Source organism: Cannabis sativa, chromosome 4 (genome assembly GCF_029168945.1).
Source record: "Cannabis sativa cultivar Pink pepper isolate KNU-18-1 chromosome 4, ASM2916894v1, whole genome shotgun sequence".
Taxonomy (NCBI): Eukaryota; Viridiplantae; Streptophyta; class Magnoliopsida; order Rosales; family Cannabaceae; genus Cannabis; species Cannabis sativa.
This window is the reverse complement of record NC_083604.1, coordinates 81,846,032-81,866,460: the sequence shown is the minus strand read 5'-3', so window position 1 is coordinate 81,866,460 and position 20,429 is coordinate 81,846,032. Positions and strand designations below refer to the sequence as shown.

The 20,429-nt window shown below is 30.5% G+C and overlaps 3 protein-coding genes across 6 annotated transcripts; 2 read left to right on the top strand and 1 right to left on the bottom strand.

Moving 5' to 3' along the window:
- Positions 1–1,500: 1,500 nt before the first annotated feature.
- On the top strand, positions 1,501–6,129 carry LOC115712878 (casein kinase 1-like protein 6). The gene is made up of 14 exons (XM_030641292.2): positions 1,501–2,279; positions 2,406–2,446; positions 2,914–2,983; positions 3,185–3,333; positions 3,430–3,525; positions 3,740–3,810; positions 4,137–4,198; positions 4,300–4,363; positions 4,483–4,567; positions 4,668–4,794; positions 4,882–4,955; positions 5,027–5,090; positions 5,206–5,339; positions 5,440–6,129. The coding sequence occupies exons 1-14, from the start codon at positions 2,204–2,206 to the stop codon at positions 5,683–5,685; spliced, it is 1,359 nt and encodes a 452-aa protein (XP_030497152.1). The 5' UTR covers positions 1,501–2,203; the 3' UTR covers positions 5,686–6,129.
- Positions 6,130–7,701: 1,572 nt separating this feature from the next.
- LOC115712887 (vacuolar protein sorting-associated protein 2 homolog 3) lies at positions 7,702–11,155 on the bottom strand. Its single transcript, XM_030641304.2, has 11 exons — positions 10,929–11,155; positions 10,780–10,824; positions 10,228–10,262; positions 10,089–10,139; positions 9,644–9,748; positions 9,077–9,148; positions 8,919–8,990; positions 8,756–8,836; positions 8,606–8,641; positions 8,457–8,512; positions 7,702–8,000 (listed from the first exon to the last, which is right to left on the bottom strand). Exons 1-11 carry the CDS (start codon positions 11,143–11,145, stop codon positions 7,949–7,951), a joined length of 822 nt encoding a protein of 273 aa, XP_030497164.2. The 5' UTR covers positions 11,146–11,155; the 3' UTR covers positions 7,702–7,948.
- A 1,703-nt stretch (positions 11,156–12,858) lies between these two features.
- Positions 12,859–18,462, top strand: LOC115712872 (serine/threonine protein phosphatase 2A regulatory subunit B''alpha). 4 transcript variants are annotated; one of them, XM_061114724.1, is made up of 13 exons: positions 12,859–13,656; positions 14,235–14,465; positions 14,615–14,720; positions 14,850–14,949; positions 15,134–15,243; positions 15,400–15,486; positions 15,712–15,853; positions 16,153–16,300; positions 16,422–16,531; positions 16,853–17,009; positions 17,104–17,229; positions 17,312–17,481; positions 17,915–18,462. In XM_061114724.1, exons 1-12 carry the CDS (start codon positions 13,492–13,494, stop codon positions 17,450–17,452), a joined length of 1,623 nt encoding a protein of 540 aa, XP_060970707.1. In that variant the 5' UTR covers positions 12,859–13,491; the 3' UTR covers positions 17,453–17,481; positions 17,915–18,462. The 4 variants fall into 4 exon arrangements, with proteins under 4 accessions (XP_060970707.1, XP_060970708.1, XP_030497141.2 ...); XM_061114725.1 differs by having other exon boundaries at positions 12,964–13,656; positions 17,872–18,462; XM_030641281.2 differs by having other exon boundaries at positions 12,979–13,656; positions 15,134–15,239; positions 15,396–15,486; positions 17,872–18,462.
- The last annotated feature ends 1,967 nt before the right edge of the window (positions 18,463–20,429 follow it).

The window sequence follows — 20,429 nt, the reverse complement described above, 5'->3', positions numbered from 1 at the left end:
TCATAAGTACTTTGATATGAAAAGTGACACATATAGATCTCAATGAATCTAAAAGAGGCCCAAATGTAATCAATAAATGTTGAAAAAAATGTTAGAACTTAAAAACAATATATTGAAAATATGATTTTATCTTATTTTCTTAGGACATAGACATCATATATAGATAAGACTATATTATATAGGGACTAAATTATGTCCCTCCTTAGTTCAATTGTCAAAAAAGAAAAAGAAATGAGCTAAATTCATTAAGCTTGACTCTTTAGATCAAGAGTCCTATATTTTTTAAAATAATTATAAATTCCTAATTAAAATTTTGTCGAGTTCTTAACATTGCAAGATTAAAACATCGTTAAATTGATAACGAGTCATAAATATTTACATCTAATCTAACTAAAAATGAAAAAACAAAATGACCCCATTTACTTATTTTTTTTTAAACAAAATGTTAATTTATATTAGATAAAGAAATAATTTATCTTTGTACACTACAAATAAAAAATGAGATTACTTGGTTGTAATTTTTTTCACAAGAGTTTTTGACCTATGTATTCATAACTCTCTTTCAATGAGGATTTGGTCATTTTTCTCAAAAATAAATAAATAAAAGATTTATTCTTTGTTAAAACGTGCATACATACACACATTTTTTTTTTCCATGTTATGCAACATTTGGGATTATGAGAAGTGGTTCTCAAGTCCTCTCAAGAATAGTCAAATTATTATTCATATATAAGACATATATTGTTTTATTATATAGGCTTTAATAGCTTCTATCTTAACATTTGATACCCTATAAAATCAAATCCTTCCTTTTATAAGGCTTTAGTTTCTTTACACAAGCAAAAAAAAAAGTTTAATTCTTTACACAAAAGTGAAAAGAATAGTTTGTTTTGTATAAGAGACCAATTTAAGAAAAAACAATCACTAACTATATTAGCTCAAATAATAAGGATAATGACTATTCAACAAAGTGGACCACAAACAAAAGTCCTCAAAATTTTATGACAAAGTTAGATAAGGACAAACACTAATTTACCCAATTCCCAATTTTATTTTTAAACACAAAATGTAATAGTAATATAACTAGATGAAAAGAATAGAGAATATCCCATTATCCATTCATTTATTTTTAAATAATTTTTTTAAAAAAATTGTGTTGTGAAGTTAGATAGAACCAGCTTGGAAGATACATTGAAAATCTATCTAATTAGAGAAAAAGGAGGAGTTGGCACGTTTTGTAAAAGTGTAACTAAATTTCTCAACTTTGACAACCCAAACTTATTAAGACCATTATTAATTAATTAAAGGAAAATAATTTAAAATTAATTAATAAAAGATAAATTGTTTGCCCAAAACACAAAAAAACAAAACAAAGACAAACATTTTTATTATTAATTATTATTACAAAGAAGATTAATATTAAGATAAATTAATTATTATTATTATTATTAACTTATTACAATTATTTATATATATTATATTTTTTAATTATTATTATATTATTATATTTCCAACCTTCTTTTTCTTCTTCTTCTTCTTTCTTTCTTTCTCCATTTTTTTTTCTTTCTTTCTTTCTTTCTTTATCGTTTCATCGCTTTTCCTTTCTCGTCTCTCTTCAAAGTTTTCATCTTTACGTTTTTCCCAATTAGGGTACTGTGTTTTTCTGTTTGGTTCCTGAGAAAATCTCTGATTAGGGGGAAACCTGCTGATTCGGTGGACTTCAGTTGATTTTGCAGCGTTTTTTTCTCTTGGGGGGGTTTTGTCCGATCATTAATGGTCAATGTAGGTCAATGTTGTTCCGATTAGGGTTTTGATTCCTCATCTGAAATTGGGGATTTGGGGTTTGTTGTTGTTGGAAGAAGGTTGATTTGCTTTCGTTGTAATTTTCTGTAACCTCATTTTTGGAGGATTGCGTTGAAAAAAGATTGAATTTTTTTTTTCTGATTTCGAATTGGGTATTTCGGATTTTCCATCTACTTCGGTTGATTTTGATCTGATGCTTGGTTTGGGATGTGTATTTAGTTCTTTTGGCGATTTTTTTGGCTCAAAAAGATAGGATTTTTTTTCTTTGGATAGATTTGGGGCATTGTTGTTGGCTGGATATGAGGTTATGCTCAAATAAAGACTAGATTGGGCATAAATCATTGAAAAAGTTAGCCATTATTAGGCTTTGGATCGAGGTGTTGTTGAGGTTGGATTGATCATGGAGCATGTGATTGGTAACAGGTTTAAGCTTGGAAGGAAAATTGGTAGCGGTTCATTTGGAGAGCTTTATCTAGGTATGCTTGTCAATGATGTGGTAAAGTTACTCAATTTCTTTTTGGGGTTTTGATTTTTGTTTACTGCATTGTGTTTGTTTGTTGATTTATTATCATTCTGAAAAATTGCTCCTTTTTCTCGGGTAGGTGTTAATGTTCAAACAGGAGAGGAGGTTGCTGTGAAGCTGGTATGTCACTTGTTTGGTTTACTTAGCTTTATACATTGGTATAAGTATTTGTATATTTATATATATATACTTAGCTTTTATAGTGTATTGGGTTATCTTGAGCTTTATCATGTGTCTAAACATGGTTTTCAGTTGGATATGGATATGGAAATGGATTGTATTGCTTTTAAATTTTCAGTATGCTATATTGATTTTGGTAGTAGAGCTCAGCTACTGAAGATTTGTCAAAATCACATATACTTAGACTGAAAAGACTATAGATCTTGTTTTGTTATTATCACTAAGACACTTAAGATTTTGAATTCATATTATAGAATCTTCATTGTAGAAGAAAAGACTGAATCTTTATACATAGTGTTATTCTCTTAAATTTTAAATATTGGATGCTTCTTTTACTTTCCTCTAATTCAATGTGTAACCTTTCAAATTATGGAAAAAACTTAAACTTTATGTATCCTTAATTTCAGGAACCTACGAAGACGAAACATCCCCAGCTTCACTATGAATCGAAATTGTATATGCTTTTACAAGGAGGAAGTAAGATCTCTTTATCTATTTCATTACATGTTTTTTTCAGTGGTCAGATAGTTTTATTTAGTTTTTGGGAGTGGAATTTGTGAGCTAGGCTTCTTAAATGAACAATGTTTGTTATTCGAGTTCGGATAATAATAAAATTAGTTTGATATTATCTTGGATTATTTTGTTTTTTTAATATACTTTTATTTTCTTCTTTTGAAGCTGGAGTTCCTCATATCAAATGGTTTGGAGTTGAAGGAGAGTACAATGTTATGGTTATTGACCTTCTTGGACCAAGTTTAGAAGATTTATTTAATTATTGCAATAGGAAATTGACATTGAAGACTGTATTGATGCTCGCCGATCAATTGGTATGTTATTGAGATCGCTTTTGTTAAGAATTGCTATCGATTATTGAAGTCTCAAGCTAATATGATTCCTCTTCGTTATGTAACTTTGCTTTTCAGATCAACAGAGTTGAATACATGCATTCAAGAGGTTTTCTTCATCGTGACATAAAGCCTGACAACTTCCTAATGGGTTTAGGACGCAAAGCCAATCAGGTAATCTGGTCTTCCGAGTATAGCGATTTATCTCACATTCATTCATTTATGACTCTCAATTGTAATGGTTTGGTAAACTAAAGTAAATTCTTTAACAGAGGACATTCAAAATGTATAAATTGTTTCCCTGAGATATTGTTTCTTCTCGTTTCATGTAGAATCACTGTATTTAGATTTTCTGTATATTACAATTGTCCGAGTTATTCTTCTTCAGGTATACATCATTGATTATGGCCTTGCAAAGAAGTATAGGGATCTTCAGACTCATAAGCACATACCTTACAGGTATATTTCGATATGTTAGGCCATGGTTGGATAGTGTGTTAGTGCTTATGTATGTCTTAAGGTTGACAAATCCAACACTGAGACTTCTTTTTCTTTTATGTGGTTTCGATTTTCTTTAGTTTTCTTTCTTCCCCTACAATTTGATGGGGTTATTTATTTTAAAAAGTAACTATCGGAACAGTTTTCTTTATAAAATTAGAGAGAAAGAGTGAGGTTTGATCCTAACAGTTATTTCTTCTTTACCGTTCGGTGTTCTTAGGTTTATGGTTCAACATCTGTTGTAATAGCTAACCATTTTCCCCCCCTTTTTTTTTCTCATCTTTCAGAGAGAACAAGAACCTCACAGGCACAGCTCGCTATGCAAGTGTCAATACTCACCTTGGAATCGGTTAGTATGTATATACTATCACCGTATCACGTGTGAACGACCGCTATTTAAGTTTTCAGGAATTACCTTTTATTCAATTTTTTGTTGTTAATGTTTTGCAGAACAAAGCAGAAGGGATGATTTGGAATCTCTTGGTTATGTACTTATGTATTTTCTGAGAGGAAGGTAGGAAACTACTCTATCCTCACCACATACATATATATATTTTCGATATTTGATACCCATCGAGTACAATTTATTCATCATCATTTGTTATTTACTTTATTTCCCTTTTTCTTCATCAGCCTTCCTTGGCAGGGATTAAAAGCTGGCACAAAAAAACAAAAATATGATAAGATTAGCGAAAAGAAGGTGTCAACTCCCATCGAGGTATTGCAACTTATGCCTTGTTTTATCTTAGTTGACATAGCTTTTGGCAACGTTACTCGTTGAAAATATATAATTATATAGCTCTGGGAATGTACTACAGGTGCTGTGCAAGTCATATCCATCAGAGTTTGTGTCTTATTTTCACTACTGTCGTTCATTGCGGTTTGAAGATAAACCGGATTATTCATATTTGAAGAGACTCTTCAGAGACCTATTTATTCGGGAAGGTAATCCATCGAATTCATCTAACCTGTTCTTATAGTTTGTGAATATTTATATAAATCTGTTGTTTACCTAAACTGTTACAACTGCAGGTTATCAATTTGATTATGTGTTTGACTGGACCGTATTGAAGTATCCCCAGATTGGTGCCAGCTCTAAAGGACGGGTTAGTATTGAACCTTGTTGAGTTTTGTTTCGTAGGAACGTTTACTTATTAAGTTCTTGTTTATGTTTTAGCATGTCAGTGGAAAACCCGGTTTGCACGCTGGACCATCTGTAGAAAGACCAGAAAGAACCTCAGGTTTGCTCTGTTTGAATTCAAATGTTCGGGCATTAGATTCTTTTACCGTCGGTGGACTTAGTTGATAAGGTATTTGATATTATTGACTATTTTTTTCTTTTTCTTTTTTTAATAGTTGGGAAAGAGATCCGAGAAAGATTCTCGGGTGCAGTTGAAGTATTTTCCAGGAGACATGTCTCGGGTTCTAGTCCGCGAAATGATCAACCAAAGTACAGGACTCATGAAGAAGTACCTTCATCGAAAGATGTGGTAATAAAACTTTTGTTCATGGTTTCATTATTTTCAACTTTTTTAAGATTGTTGGTCAAATCTTCTAATGGAAAGCTCTTGGTTTAATTTCTTCTTCCAGCGCCCTGATTCAGAAAGAGCACGTAGTTCTTCTCGATATGGAAGCACATCAAGAAAAGCTGTAATCTCAAGTAGCAAACCGAGCTCTTCAGCCGACCACAGTGATGGTCGAAATGGTCGTGTAGTCTCAAGTAGTGGTCGTCCTTCAACCACACAAAGGATTCTGCTATCACGCAGCGGAGGAGCTGGAAGAGGCACCCGAGATGATCCTCTCCGAAGCTTTGAACTCCTTTCCATCAGAAAGTAATATTATTCGGGCCGAAAGGGAGTCTCTGTTGTTATCTACTACTAAAAGAACAATTTCTTTGCTCATCTCATGGATACATAATTACCACCCCTTCTATATGTGATGAACTACTTGATTTTTTTCTTTTTTCTCTTTTTAACTATCAAATTCATGGTAAATGGGGGGTTGTTGTGTCTTCTAATCGCCGCCACGGTTACATACAACGGAAAATACCATGTCGTATATCGATTCTCCCCCATGCATTTTCATTCTCACTTTTTTCTCAATGTGAAAAAAAAAAGCTCTTGGCTTTGGTAATGGGTGTCTTGATATGTATCCATCCCCCTTTGTAGCAGAGAATTTCCTTTTTTTTCTGTTGTATGAGAATTATTTTGTTGACTTGAAATAATGACTTATCTTCATTATACTTCCATCTTTTGAATTGAGACCAACCATGGTTGAGTACTTGAGTTGATTATGTATGTACTTGTTTTAAGCTATTTATGTATTTTTTTTCTTTTTGCAAAACTTGTACCCTGGTGTGTGATCTTCCCGGTCGGTCCTCGAAAAATTATGCGTATGGAGAGCTACTTATGACTGAACGCAGAGGCCCGAAACTCGGCTCACCGGTTAATTCGTCCGGCCTAAACCCGGTGCAGCCCTAGAGCTACTTCCCCGGTGAAGCAAGTATTGTAGTATGGTAGGGTTGTACTTAGCCATTCCAACGCCTAAAATGGAAAGATTTCGAAACTTGTATTAGAAAAACGTCCTTAATTTACTGAGAGTTTTTTTCACTGCAAACACCATTCTAAGGTTACTGATAGTTTTACTCATTTGTTTCATAATTATCTTTTGCTCAAAAGTTTCAACCATACACTTGTGTAGCTAACAAATTTCTAGTGTTAACAATACCCCTTCCTTTTGATTTAGATTTCTAACTACTGAAATGGACAAGACATTCTAGTGGGAAAATAAAATTGGGAAAAAGGAATTTAAGTGGCAAGAATTATCATTTCATTCTAGTATAATAATAATATATATATATATATGGGTGACTATTCAATGGTTACATTTTTATTGTAACCATATGGTTACATTTTTCTTTAACCTGTAATAGCAGGTTACTAATAGGTAGACTTTCCTTTTTTAGATTTAATTAATTATAATTAACTATTTTCTTAAAATAATTAATTAAACAGATATTCCTTTTTTAGAATTATTTAATTATAATTAACTATTTTTTTAAATAATTAATTAAATATTTAACAAGACCTCTTTTAACAATTAATATTTATATTTATAATCTTACTTGAATTATTTTAATAATTAAGCCATTTAATTATAATATTTACAATAAAATTTATTTTTTTTTACAAAAATTAAACTTCTTTTGACACAAATTAAAATTCTCTTCTTTCAAATAATTAATTATTTTTAAATGATATTTAATTATTTTATTACAATTATATGAACTAAGTATGAGGCCTCAAGCTAATCAATCGATAACAAGTGCAGCCATTTTTTTTTCTAAAAAATCCTTCAACTTATTTCATTTTTTACTTTTTAAATATTTAAATAAAAAAAATTAAATAATTAAGTGTAATAATATAAAATTAATATTACAAGTATAATAAAATTTAAATTATGAATTTATATGTGTATCATTTTAAATTATAAAAAGTTTTGCTAGAAAATTTTAAATAATTTAAATATAAAAAAATAAATTGCTAAAAGATCCTTATATAGTAATAAATTGCAAAAAATTAATTAATAATTATAATTAATTTAATTTTAAAATATAATTAATCTTAATTAAAGTTTTATAAGGAAATAAATGATTAGGTTACTTTCAGGTTACAAGTTATTTATTATTTATTTTTATTTAATTTCCAAATTAATCACAACCATTTAATAGTAAGCTTAAAAAAATGTAACCATGATGGTTATAATAAAAATGTAACCATTGAAACCTCTTCCATATATATATATATATAGTAATATTCTAGTAGCTGAGAAAAGAAAAGAAGAAAAGAGAAATAGTGAATGAAATCAGGGAAAATTCTATTGAGAGCCAATTGGAGAAAAGTCATAAACCAAATCTCATTATATTACATTACATGCATCCAACAAAATATTGAACTTGGACTTTTTCCTACTTCCATTTTCCAGTAACAATTGGTATATCTGAATTAACACCATAACTATGTACAAAGTACAGCCTCACATAATTTAGATCGACAGATTACAAGGTTGGGGGAAAAAATGAGTTGGAATCTTCTTCAGTTCATGGATTTCTTAGAGCTGCTAACCGCTGCTCAAGCTCATCAATGCCAGAACTGCAAGGAAGTGTAAATTCATACATCAATATGATTGTTAATCGAGATGACGAACATTTGGCCATCTCAATTGGATATGATCAAGCTCAACCAGGACATGTTGGGTTTTCACCAACCACAAAAGCAAATAAGAAAACAAAGAAAATAGAAGTAAAAAGGAAGTTTGTTTCAAGATAGTGTGTAATGACTTCGTCACAAAATGAAATTGATAATTTACTATTTAGCTCCTAAAGAAGTAAAGAGTTTGTTTGGTACGCCGAATTAGACAGATGTATTATATGTTAAATTTTGATTTATATTACCATATTGTATATTTATATGCTATATAAGTCAATACTACACATACCATTATATAAAAAATATAATACTATATAATGTGATGCGATGTAATATGGTGTACCAAACGAACACAAAATTAGTTATCAATAAAGTTCAATGAGAAAGGAAGGAAGGTACCTGCTAGCATCCCCAGTATTTTTTGTTGCAATTCTTCCTTTTGGAGCCGTTGACAACTAACAAAAGTTCAAGTGTGTTCACAATCAGCTTAAAGGACGAAGAATCAAGTTCCGAATAACAACAAAGACTAGAAGTAATGGAATACCAACCTGTGAGACAACTTCAACGCCAATTTCATCTAGCACCTGCCGAAAAATCAAGTTAAAGACAATGTCATCAATTCCAATGGACCAAATCTACTTGCTTTTTTCAGGAGTATTCCGAAAAATAGAAAATATTTGGTCTTGTAGAAGTCTTACCTGGTTTGTTAGCTCATCAGTTTCCTCTTCGGCCTCGTCATCATCCAAGGCATCTTCTATTGCATCAGACATCATTTCAGTCTGCATGAATAAACATATTCATAATCAAGCATGAAGTTCTCTCTATGTAAAGTTGTTCTGAAGATAGAATAAAGGATCTTACAGTCATATCCATTTGTGCAGATTGCTTCTGGAACTCCCGGATGACTTTTGCTTGCTTTTCGGGTGCCATTTGCTGCAAGCGAAACATCTCAGATTTCGAAATGAACTTGAATGTACAATTATATACAATTTGTGCTGTAAAAGTCACTAAATTCTGACCTTATTTATGGCTGACATTGCCTTACTGGCACCCTGAATGCCAACAGCAACTGAAGATTGAGCATGCATAGCCTGCACAAAAGGCAAAAATAATTCTAAGAACGAAAAAACACAGGGACTCGGTGAATACGATTTTTTTTGATGAAGTCATTTCAAAACATCAAAAGATGGCTGAAAATAAAGAAAAATACCATTATGATTTGTTGGTTCCCGAAACGATTTTAGCCTCTAGAAGTCATATAGAATTGAGAATTCTAATTTGTTTTAATTTTAGAAATAAGAAAGGTATGCCGATAAATACGGCATTTTGCAATGAAAATAAGATAAACAATGAAGTTTTGAATACAAACAATATACATAAAAAGCCCTTGTTAAATTAAAGTTCTTTCTTTAATGGATATTGGTTTCAATGGGAGCCATTTCAGTTTAGTAAAGCTATATATGTATCCTCAATTTAAATTTAACCATACTGAAAAAAAGAAAAATATAGAATGATATATGATGACAAAGCAGAACCAAGCTAGAAGTAACACCGTGTCATGAAGACAGAGAGAATTGACACCCTACCTGAGTATGAGTTGATATGCCTCTCATTTGAGCTCGACTGCCTTGTAAGTTGGCTATCTGTTGCCTAAGTCGGACTAGCTGCCGAGCCAGAGTTCTAGTTGCTGCCTGCATAAGAGAAAGCCCAATAAATATCGGAAAAATTTAAGCATAATGTGTGGTGATTTAATCACTCAAGAATCTTGTAGTAATCAGCCATTAACTAACCCAATATCATGTACTGTTGGAACTAAGTCTTTTACAGGTTATCGAGTTAGAGAGAGAGAGAGCATCATTTTATTACAAATTTAGTAAAAAATAGAGAGATTTCTTTGGAGAGTTGTCGAATTGACTTGTGATTGAACCAAGTAATTGTTGGTGTGTTCTTTTCTCTGTTATGTGTTCTTGACCAAGGTGTTAATTCACTAATAATGAATGAAAATCCAATCGAATACAGCACAGAACATACCTCATTCCCTGTTTTAGCAGTTCTCTTTATCTCGGCAAGAAGCTTTTTTTCCTAAAAAAAAATGATAAAAATACATCAAATATAAATTTTTAAACTTTATTTTCAAAAAACGAGTATCATTTCTAAGATCATTACTTACTTCTAGTTGCAATGCTCCAATTTCCTTCTCAATACCTGAAAAAAACAGATTTAGACACAACAAAAGTAATACACGAGCATCATTTGAATATTATTAAGGTTAAATACTATTTTGAACTCTGCATTAAGTTGAAGTTACCAATTCGACCATCTATTTTATTAAATAATAATTTAAACTTTATATTTTTTAAAATGGAACCTAACAATACTCTGATTTAGAGGTTTTATGAACTATTAGTTACATAGCATGTAGCATTTTGAAAAACACTAAAGAGTAAATTTGGTAACCGAATTATCACTTAACAAAATAGAGACTATGATCGGTAACTATCAAAATCTATAAATCAACAAAGTCATATAAGAAGATTTCCACACACAATCGGTTCAATTCTCTACTTTTTATCATTAAACCTTATAATTAGTGAGCCTATTTATAGAACTTAAAACCCACAGGACAAGTCAAAGCCATATTATTGTTCCAACACGATCATAAAAAATAACGAATTGATTATAAATTAAATCTGAAATTTTCGATGAATTTGTAAAAATTTACCTCTGGTAGCATTGTTCATCTCTCTCTTACTCGCCCGAAGAGCCTCTGAATCAAAACAAATACCCAAAAAGAAAACCAAAAGAAATTCAGTAATGATCTAAAATCGAATTAGAAATACAACAAGAAGAATTGAGACATAATAAACAAACCTTTGGCAGTGGGTTTCTTGGTGAAGATGTTCATGGTCGTATCTGATAGAAATGTTGATCCCAATTCCCAAAATCGTGTCAAGCAATTTAAAGAGAGAGAGAGAATGGTTTCAATTTCAAGCAAGAAGTTTCGAAGCTTTTTCTTTCTTACGTTAATATATGGATTGTAGAGAAGGACTTGCCCGTAAATATCCATAACTTGTGTTTTCTCTCTCATCTTTCTTTTCACTTTCACTTAATACATGTTTCATATATATTATTCCAAATAAATTAATAAAGAAATATAATAGAATAAATAAAATATAATTAAAATTATTATAATATGTTGTTTATTAAAATTATTTATAAATGTAATAATAAAATTTATTTTATTTACTTTATGTATAAATTGATTAAATTGTGTTTTATAGTTAAAATATAATATATGATAATTATTTTGTAAGATATATTTTAAAAGACAAAATTATCATTGTAAGATACATTTGAGAGCTGATTTTACTATTAGAGTTTCTCACTCTAATGATTTTAAAATTATCATTTGAAGTGTTTGTAAGTTTATTGTCCAGATTTTTAGGGATGTTCTTAATTTGTGCTACTTATAGATTAGTGCTGCGTACTCTTTAGGTGAATTAACAACTTGTATGGGCTAAATGACTTTTAATATTTTTTTGGAAAATTTACATGATATACTAACTTTTGTTATTTTTTTACAAAAATACTGCCAGACGGTATTTTTTACATTTTTACTGTATTTTTTTATAAGTTTCATACTGCAATATACTGTGTTAAGTTTTCACTGGTGTTCTACTGGTGTTTTACTGGTGTTCTACTGGTGACAGTATTTTTGTAAAAGTTAATCCAAATTTCAGTATTTTTGTAAGTTTCCTTATTTTTTTAGGATGTTTGATGAACATGGGACACATAATATTTATTTGATGAACATAAGATATATAATATCTATAGCTAGTCTTGTATTACGTTATTATATTTTCAATAAATTTGTTCATTGCTTTCAAAAAAAAATAGATAGATACTAATATTTAATTGTACCAATAACAAAAACTAATGATATTTGATACTGTATGAATAATATTATAATTTCCCTTTTATTTTACCCTTAATATATTTGAGCACAATTAGGACGTGTTTGGAAATCTATGATGTAATTGGATATGAGTGTAAATTGAGAGTAATTGAGGGGAATCTAATTACACTGTCCAATTCTCTTGGCTCCCTACAAAATTGAGTATAATTACTAAGAACTTTTAATTTTAAACATTAACTAATAAAAAATATTATTTTTCCGTGTAATTACTAATTATTTTGCAAATAAAATATTAAAAATTCATATGTAATCACTAATTACCATTTTATATCTAAATACACCTTGTATTTTAAACTATAGTATTAGTATTAGTCTGTGTAATTATACAATTACTTTCAAACACACTGTTAGGGATGCGTTTGGAAAGTCACGATGTAATTAGATTTGTGTGACCATGCAATTACACTATAACTGTATAATTTGAGGTAATTGAGAGGTTCTAATTACACTCTCCAATTCTCATAACAAATTGAGTGTAATTACTAAAAACTTCTATTTTAAACATTAGCTATTGAAAAATATTATTATTCAGTGTAATTACTAACTATTTTATAAATATGATATTAAGAATTTATATATAATTATTACTTTATATTCAAACGCAATTTATATTGGTTAACACTTTTTATAGGTGACACTCTATAATTGGTTAACAATATTTTTTAAAAACTATTTTTTTAAATTATATTAAACTTGATAGACACTAATAATATTTTTTTTTAGCAATTCACTATTTTAAAAGTATAATGTAATTATAATTAGCATAGACTAATTACTTCCCTAATTATAGAGTCTACCCAATTTGGATAAGTGATATTATAGAATTGAGGGGAAGAAGGAAAGACTAGAGTTTGACCCAAAAGTCTTCTCTTCTCCCAAAGCTTCTTTGTCCTAAAAAGATTACACGTGTCCTTACTCTCTCTTCATATATAAACCTTTTCTTCTCTTTTAGTTTTCAACTTCAAATTTCAACTCCATTCCCATTCTCCGATTCCCATTCCCAACTCTTTCCGGGAATCTCTACTGTGTATTACCACCGATTCATCGCTGATTCTTTCTCTTCCTCTTCAATCTTTCACCATACTTGGACCTGTAATCGGTTTATATGTTTTGTGCTCTGATGAACAACTTTGAAATCGTTCTTCTTTTCTTTCTTGTGTTTTTATCTTCTTTTTCTTCTGTGTTTTGAGTGAGAAACTTTAAGGAATCGGATTTAGAACTGTTGTTTTTGGGTGAAGATGAAGCTTTGGAACTGTTTATTTTCTTTACCCTAGGGTTATCTGAACTCCGGTATGGAAGTGGTTTTGTTGAACTAGAAGGGACTGTGAATTTGATTAAATTTGGAAGTTTTTTCGATTGTGAATAGTATTGTGTAATTTGTATAATTGATGGTTTGGGTAATTTTTGCATTTCTGTAACGTTGGAGAGATTTTGAGGTTTAATTTAGTAGTCCGTAGTATGGATATCGATTCTGTGGGTAAGGGAGATGGTGATATTGGTAGCTGTTTGGATCCTGAACTGTTGATACTTCCAGAGTTATCTCCTTTGGCTTTAAAATCAAACCCTTCAATTGCTGATGATTTGTTTGATCAATGGCTTTCTCTTCCCGAAACTGGACGACTGGTAATTGATTCTTTACTCATATTTTTGTTGCTTAATTTGCTGAAAGTTTTCTTCGTTGCTTAAATTAATAGTGTTCGTTTGTTACACCTGTATTGTATATAGTATTATATTAAATTGTGTTTTATATCATATTTTGAATCTTTGATGTAATACTATGTTAAAGTTTTATTTATATCGAGATATTGTATATAATACCTAACGAACCTATATATACTTGTTAATCCTTTTTTTTAAATGGCTTAGTAAATAAATTCGAAACATATAAAACGCTGTTAATCCTCTTAGGAACAGCAATTATTACAAAAATGGATGAATAGTTACAACTAACTTTTTCATGTACTCTCTTTATGCCTAACTATAACTAGTTTTTTTGGGTTTTCTACTAGCTCTTTTTATCGGTCTGAACAATATAGGACTTAATTGAAATTAATCGAACAAACAATTCATGAAAACCTTATGTGGTAGTTCATATATTCTAAAGTTTCTTAACGTGTTCATTTTCAATTGAACAGAAAAGTTTATTTGTTGTTTATGCAACTTATGTCATTTGGTACTGTTTGGTCTGTTTGGTATGATAGGTGAAGTCTTTGATTGATGATGCGAAGGCAGGCAATCCCATAAATGCCATTGGGAACTCGAACACTGCTGGGAGCCATACCACGCCTTCCATGTTCCCTGCTGCCAGTACTCCTCCACTATCTCCAAGAAGTTCATCTGGTTCTCCACGTTTTTCAAAGCAACGAAGCAGTCCTCCTCTTGGTTCTCCACTTAAGTTAGTCACTGAACAAGTTCGAGAAGTCATTCCTCAGGTTACTTTCTTTTATGGAAGTTTTTCAATTTTCTCTAAAAGATATTTCATCAATGGGAAATAATACAAATGAACTTGGGAACTCTAGCTTTGTGCTGCTTTGTTTCATGCTTAGAAACTTATATTGCTTTAGATATCATTTACTTGCAGTTCTATTTCAAAAATGGCCGTCCACCGCCAAAGGAACTAGAGCAACAATTTTTCTCTAGGATTGATGACTTTTTCAACAATCATCCAGATGGATTGCGATTGCATGGTGGGATATTCATTTTATTTGTTTCTGTGTCTTCCTTTATTCTTCATATTCTTGTTTGTACCACTCTCAAAGAAAATTGAAGGAAAATGGTGGAATAGAAACACTGAAATTTGCTGTTTTTATGTACAGAATTTAAGCCGCTTACAAAGGAAATATGCAAGCTGCCAACATTTTTCTCTTCCGTACTTTTCAGGAAGATTGACACGGATAGCACAGGGATAGTGACCAAGTAAGCACTTGAGTACTGTCTTGGTTTATTAGATCAACTTTACATGTTTAGGGCTCTGTTTTGATTTTTTTTTTTATCTTCATTTAGGCATTTCCAAGGACTTAAATAGTGTTAGGAAACATCAGAACTATTTTATTCATTTGCAATTTCGCATAACATAACACTTTAATATGGTATTTTTTAGGAATGGGTTCATAAAATACTGGGTTGATAGCAATATGCTGATTATGGATACTGAGACTCAGATTTTTAAACTTTTGAAGCGGCAGAATTGCAATTATATTTCTCAGGTTTGTTTTATAGATGTATTTATTCCTTTGGCATATACAATTTCTTTTTGATTGGTGTTCTTGGTACTGCAAGTCTATAAATATACTATCCTTTTTTTTGCTATGTTCACTTAGGTTCACCTTTTATCGTGTGTTATCTTTTTGGTGTTGTTTCAGGTAGACTTCAAACCTGTTCTTCAAGAGCTTTTGGCAACCCACCCTGGGTTGGAGTTCTTAAAGGGCACACCTGAATTTCAAGAAAGATATGGTTCGTGTTTTTTAATGTTCATACTCAGATTTCTTTAATGTTTAATGATTAAGTTATGTGGCTTAGACCTTTTAATGGATGGTTAGGATGCCCTATTATTAATTTTTTCAATATTGTTAATTGATCAAATTCGGGTGTCATTATTGTTAGTGTCCTGACTAATTGGCGGGCCTTTTCCATTATGTTTATTAGCTCACTGATACTTGTTTGAATATCTCGGTGCAGCTGAAACAGTTGTATATAGAATATTTTACTACATCAATAGAGCAGCAAATAGCCGTCTTACCCTTAGGGAGCTAAAGCGAGGAAATTTGATTGACGCAATGCAGCATGTAGATCAGGAGGAGGATATCAACAAAGTTCTGAGGTTTGTGTGTTTGCAAATCTGATGTGCAAAAGTATCTATTAAGTAGAATAAGTAATATTATTGTTCAGTTATGTAATATTCTTTGGTTTCCACTAAATAGGTGTAGATTGATCTTTATCTTTTTACTATAGTAATTATAGTGAATTATGTTTTCCGTGTTTGTAATTAACTATTAATTTTAAATGTAAACGCTAGTTAAGATTTTCCTCAGTCTTCGTTTTTCTTTTTTCTTAATTTTCTTCTTGTATTTAAATGGTGGCGACGTTGAACTTACATCATCAATGTCCACCGAATTTCAGATACTTTTCATATGAACATTTTTACGTTATATACTGTAAATTCTGGGAGCTGGACACGGACCATGATTTCTTCATTGACAAGGAGAACCTCATAAGATACAGTAATCATGCCCTTACCTACAGGATTGTCGATAGAATATTTTCACAGGTTGGTAGTATTATCCTTGTAACTTCATTTTCAATGTGTCTGTTCAAAATAGTTGATGCCTCAAGTATAACTTATTACCTTGTTTTGCTTTCGATGTGTTTCTACTAAAATTCCATACTAGGTCCCACGGAAGTTTACTAGCAAGATTGAAGGGAAAATGGGCTATGAAGATTTTGTTTATTTTATGCTGTCAGAGGAGGACAAGTCTTCTGAACCAAGTCTTGAGTACTGGTAAATATTTTTATTTTTTTAGTTTCCACATTGGGGGGTTTCTCTGCCTTTGCAATTCGGTATCTGATGCAAATCATATCGTGAATATTTAGGTAATTTTGTACATGCACAACGAAGTTTAACATGTAATGTGTTCATGGATTCTTATTGCTAGAACTTTAATTTTGAGGAACTTGGAATTTTTAGGTAGGAGGTGGCAATTGCTATTTACAGAATGTATGTTAATTTGAGTGTTTTAAATCATTATTAACCTTGCTCATTGTTTAAAATCTTATTGTGAATTCTTTCAGTCTGAGTAAGCTGTATTATATAAATGTATAGGTTCAAGTGCATCGATTTGGACGAGAATGGAGTCCTGACACCGAATGAAATGCAATTCTTTTATGAAGAACAGCTGCATCGTATGGAATGCATGGGCCAAGAACCTGTTTTATTTGAGGATATTTTATGTCAGATTGTTGATATGATTTCACCAGAGGTAAAAAACATACCCTTTTCGCCAAATTCCAGATCTCTTTTTCTTTTTTGTATCAATAAATATGAATTTAATAGATGTAAAATAATGCTTGCAGAAGGATGATGCTATAATGCTACGAGATTTGAAAAGATGCAAGCTTTCAGGAAATGTCTTCAATATCCTTTTCAATCTGATAAAATTTATGTCATTTGAGAGCCGTGATCCGTTTCTCATCCGACAGGTAACTGTTTTTTAGATGAAAAAGTGTTGGATTCAATTTTTTTTTTTTATTAATGGGCTCAAATGGCTTTTTATGTATGCAGGAACGTGAAGATCCATCTTTAACAGAGTGGGACCGATTTGCACACAGAGAGTATATCAGGCTCTCTATGGAAGAAGATGGCGAAGATGCCTCAAATGGAAGTATAGAAGTTTGGGATGAATCACTTGAGGCCCCATTTTAAGTTCAATGACAGATGAGTCTTTTCTAAAGGTTAGATAATCATTCTTCTTTTTCTCTCTCTGGGAATTTTGATTTGGATTTTTACATTCTTTCAAATTATTTATCTTTTGTTTATTCTTTAGAAATTTAATGATTAGAACCCCGGAAATCTTGTTGGGTGGTGAGGAATGGGTGTACTCTCCTCTCACATATTTTGGGGTCTGATTCCTTAGGACCACTCACTACCCAGTGAATAATCACGAGTTATTCTTCCCAAAAACTGTAGGGCTCGGCAAGGATCCAGTTTATGAGCTTTAATTCCCCATTAAAAAAACCAGGGACCTCATTTAAATATGTGAAACTGTTAATTTATATTTAGATCAGAACAGTATAAATTAACCTTATGGAAGTTGTTTGTAACTTTTTCACTTCACTTTACAGAACGAACCACTGATCTCGTTCGGTTCCCCCTATGCTTCTGCAGATGGCTATAAGAAAACTGTTTGACACATCTTGGGACATTGTTCCTCTAGTGAAAAGGAAAACCGCTCCATGGAACGAACTACTCATCATCATCAGGGGTCACAAACTCCCTTTTGCTCACATTCAAGCAAAATATACGGAGTGTCGAGTATGAGGGGCGATGGTGAGAACTCATTGTTGCCTTTCTTTGACGATTATTAATATCCCAACGAGGTATAAACAGTAGTAGTCCGTTACTATTGTAATCACATCAGCTATGTACGCCATTCATTCCAAAAGCCAGGTTTATCGCCGGTCTTCTTCTTGTTCTCTCTTTTTTCAGCTTCTCTTTATATGATGTTATTGTTACTCGTGGCAGTGTCGTGTTGTGTCGTGTCGTGCCTTGTCTCCTTGAAAATTTTACAGAGGTTCGTATGAGTTAGAAGTTATTTCATTGGATTTGTTTATATGTGAAAAAGAAAAATAGCTTGAAAAGGAAAAAACATGAGTTGAAACTCTTTTTTGTCCCTTGCATATATTAACCAAAACAATAATATTGTCCATTATTTCTGTGCTGTGGCCTTCAATTGGTATTTCAATCAAGCTTTGTTTTGTACATAGTTTTATGTTGAAGAGTTGTATGAACTTTTATTATTATAATTATTATTGTTTGTGTCGAAAAACATATGCTTAAGAGATTTTAATGTTGTTGATAACAACTTAACTGAAGTCGTTCTGTTTGGTTGTTGAGTTCTTCAAATTGTATTAAGAACTTATTAATGGTATCTGATGCTATTGACAGAAAGTAGGGTTAGGGTTAGTTTCATCATCTCCATAATTGATCTTAATCCTTTCTGTGAATAGAAGTTTAAAAGGGAAAGAAGTAGAAATTAATTCAATAATATAATATAAAGATCAATCTTCATAATTACAGAATCATTAATGATAATTGTCCAATTTATTTCCATATTATTAAGAACAATTAACAATATTCTACTAAAATTACCACTTGTAAATATGATAATATTGTTCTGTTTCTCAAAAAGAAATTAGGGTTAGGGTTAGAGTTTCATCATTCATCCTTAATCCTAAGAAGTTGAAGATAGTGGTTGATGAAGTTCTTAAGTCAGTGCCATCTTCTAGTGATGATGTTCATTCTAATCAGAGATAAACCATCTTTGATTCGATGTAGCATTGCTTCTCCACACTCTACTCCATTCTCAATTTGAGGTTAGGAATTAATCCTTAATTAAAATATCACTCTCTACCACTATGTACTAAACACTATGTTATATTATCTAAATATTTTATTTATGTACTAATAAATTTTTTTCCACAATTTTGGACTTTGTGTGTGCAAGGTTTTGAGACGCACGCCTGGTTCGCCTCACCTCAGAGTCGGCCTTGCATGCGGCTTTTTCTCCCTTTTCGTTTTTGCTCTAAATATTAATGAGAATGTTTACTTATGGATTTCATTTATTCATAATATTATTAAATTAAAATAATATAAATAAAATTTAATATTTAATTATACTAATAAAAATAGGTAGATGCTATTTTGTATTTGTATTTTTTTAAAAATTACTGATTGAATTTTGTGTTTTGTTAAATAATAAAATAAAATATGTTAAAAATTATTTTTAAGTTAGTTATACTAAAAAAAATTATAAAAAAATAAGTTTAGTATACTATATTAGAAAATACAGGATTTAATTTATTATTTAACAAAACAAAAAATCTATTAGTAAATTTTGCAAAATACAACATTTAAATTGGTATTAACTCATCAAAATAAAATATTTACATAACAAATTGAAAGATTAAATTGTAGGAGTGTTCAACACTAGTCCGTCGTTCACAATTTTAATAACAATTAAAGTAAATATTATTTTGGACCTTGTGTTTACAAAAGTTACTAATTAGACTATCTGTTTTGCTAAATGACAAAATAGACCATGTATTTTCTAAAATGGTAAAAATAGGACCCTGAGCTTAATTTTTGACAACTTTTTTTTTAATATAACCAACTTGAAGACAATTCCTAACACAGACAAATATAGAAAATGCAAACAGTTTTGTCATGACACCTTTAGATCGGATTATTATTAAATTTTATTTTGATAAAAAATCAGGGTCTATTTGTACAATTTTAAAAAATACATAGTCTATTTTGTCATTTAACAAAATAGAAGGTCTAATCGGTAACTTTTGCAAACCATATGCTCCAAAATAGTATTTACCCTAACAATTATTATTTTCAAATACAATAGATTTAATAATACTATTTTTTAATGATACATAATTTTTATTTAAATTTAAATTTGGGGTTTATCTTTCGTTTTGAATACATATCTAAATTAAAATATCTAGAAAGTAATTATATTTTAATAAGAAATAGATATTTTTTCACAAAACGTATGATTATTATTTATATAAAAAAAACATATAATATAAAGTCTAAAAAAAAAAAAAACATATAATATATATCGGTATATACTTATTACGTTTTTTTTTTCTGAAATAAATATGTGATATTT

What these genes read in the sequence shown, in the direction of transcription:
- LOC115712887 (XM_030641304.2), bottom strand. Translation starts at nt 11,145, where the DNA reads ATGAGAGAGAAAACACAAGTTATGGATATTTACGGGCAAGTCCTTCTC. An exon ending in CAAGAAACCCACTGCCAAAG is followed by an intron (nt 10,825 to 10,928) that starts GTTTGTTTATTA and finishes GTTTTGATTCAG; the next exon opens with AGGCTCTTCGGGCGAGTAAG. An exon ending in CAATGTCAGCCATAAATAAG is followed by an intron (nt 8,991 to 9,076) that starts GTCAGAATTTAG and finishes TTTCGCTTGCAG; the next exon opens with CAAATGGCACCCGAAAAGCA.
- LOC115712872 (XM_061114724.1), top strand. Translation starts at nt 13,492, where the DNA reads ATGGATATCGATTCTGTGGGTAAGGGAGATGGTGATATTGGTAGCTGT. An exon ending in TTCCCGAAACTGGACGACTG is followed by an intron (nt 13,657 to 14,234) that starts GTAATTGATTCT and finishes TTGGTATGATAG; the next exon opens with GTGAAGTCTTTGATTGATGA. An exon ending in TCGATAGAATATTTTCACAG is followed by an intron (nt 16,301 to 16,421) that starts GTTGGTAGTATT and finishes ATTCCATACTAG; the next exon opens with GTCCCACGGAAGTTTACTAG.
- LOC115712878 (XM_030641292.2), top strand. Translation starts at nt 2,204, where the DNA reads ATGGAGCATGTGATTGGTAACAGGTTTAAGCTTGGAAGGAAAATTGGT. An exon ending in AGACCTATTTATTCGGGAAG is followed by an intron (nt 4,795 to 4,881) that starts GTAATCCATCGA and finishes TTACAACTGCAG; the next exon opens with GTTATCAATTTGATTATGTG. An exon ending in TACCTTCATCGAAAGATGTG is followed by an intron (nt 5,340 to 5,439) that starts GTAATAAAACTT and finishes TTCTTCTTCCAG; the next exon opens with CGCCCTGATTCAGAAAGAGC.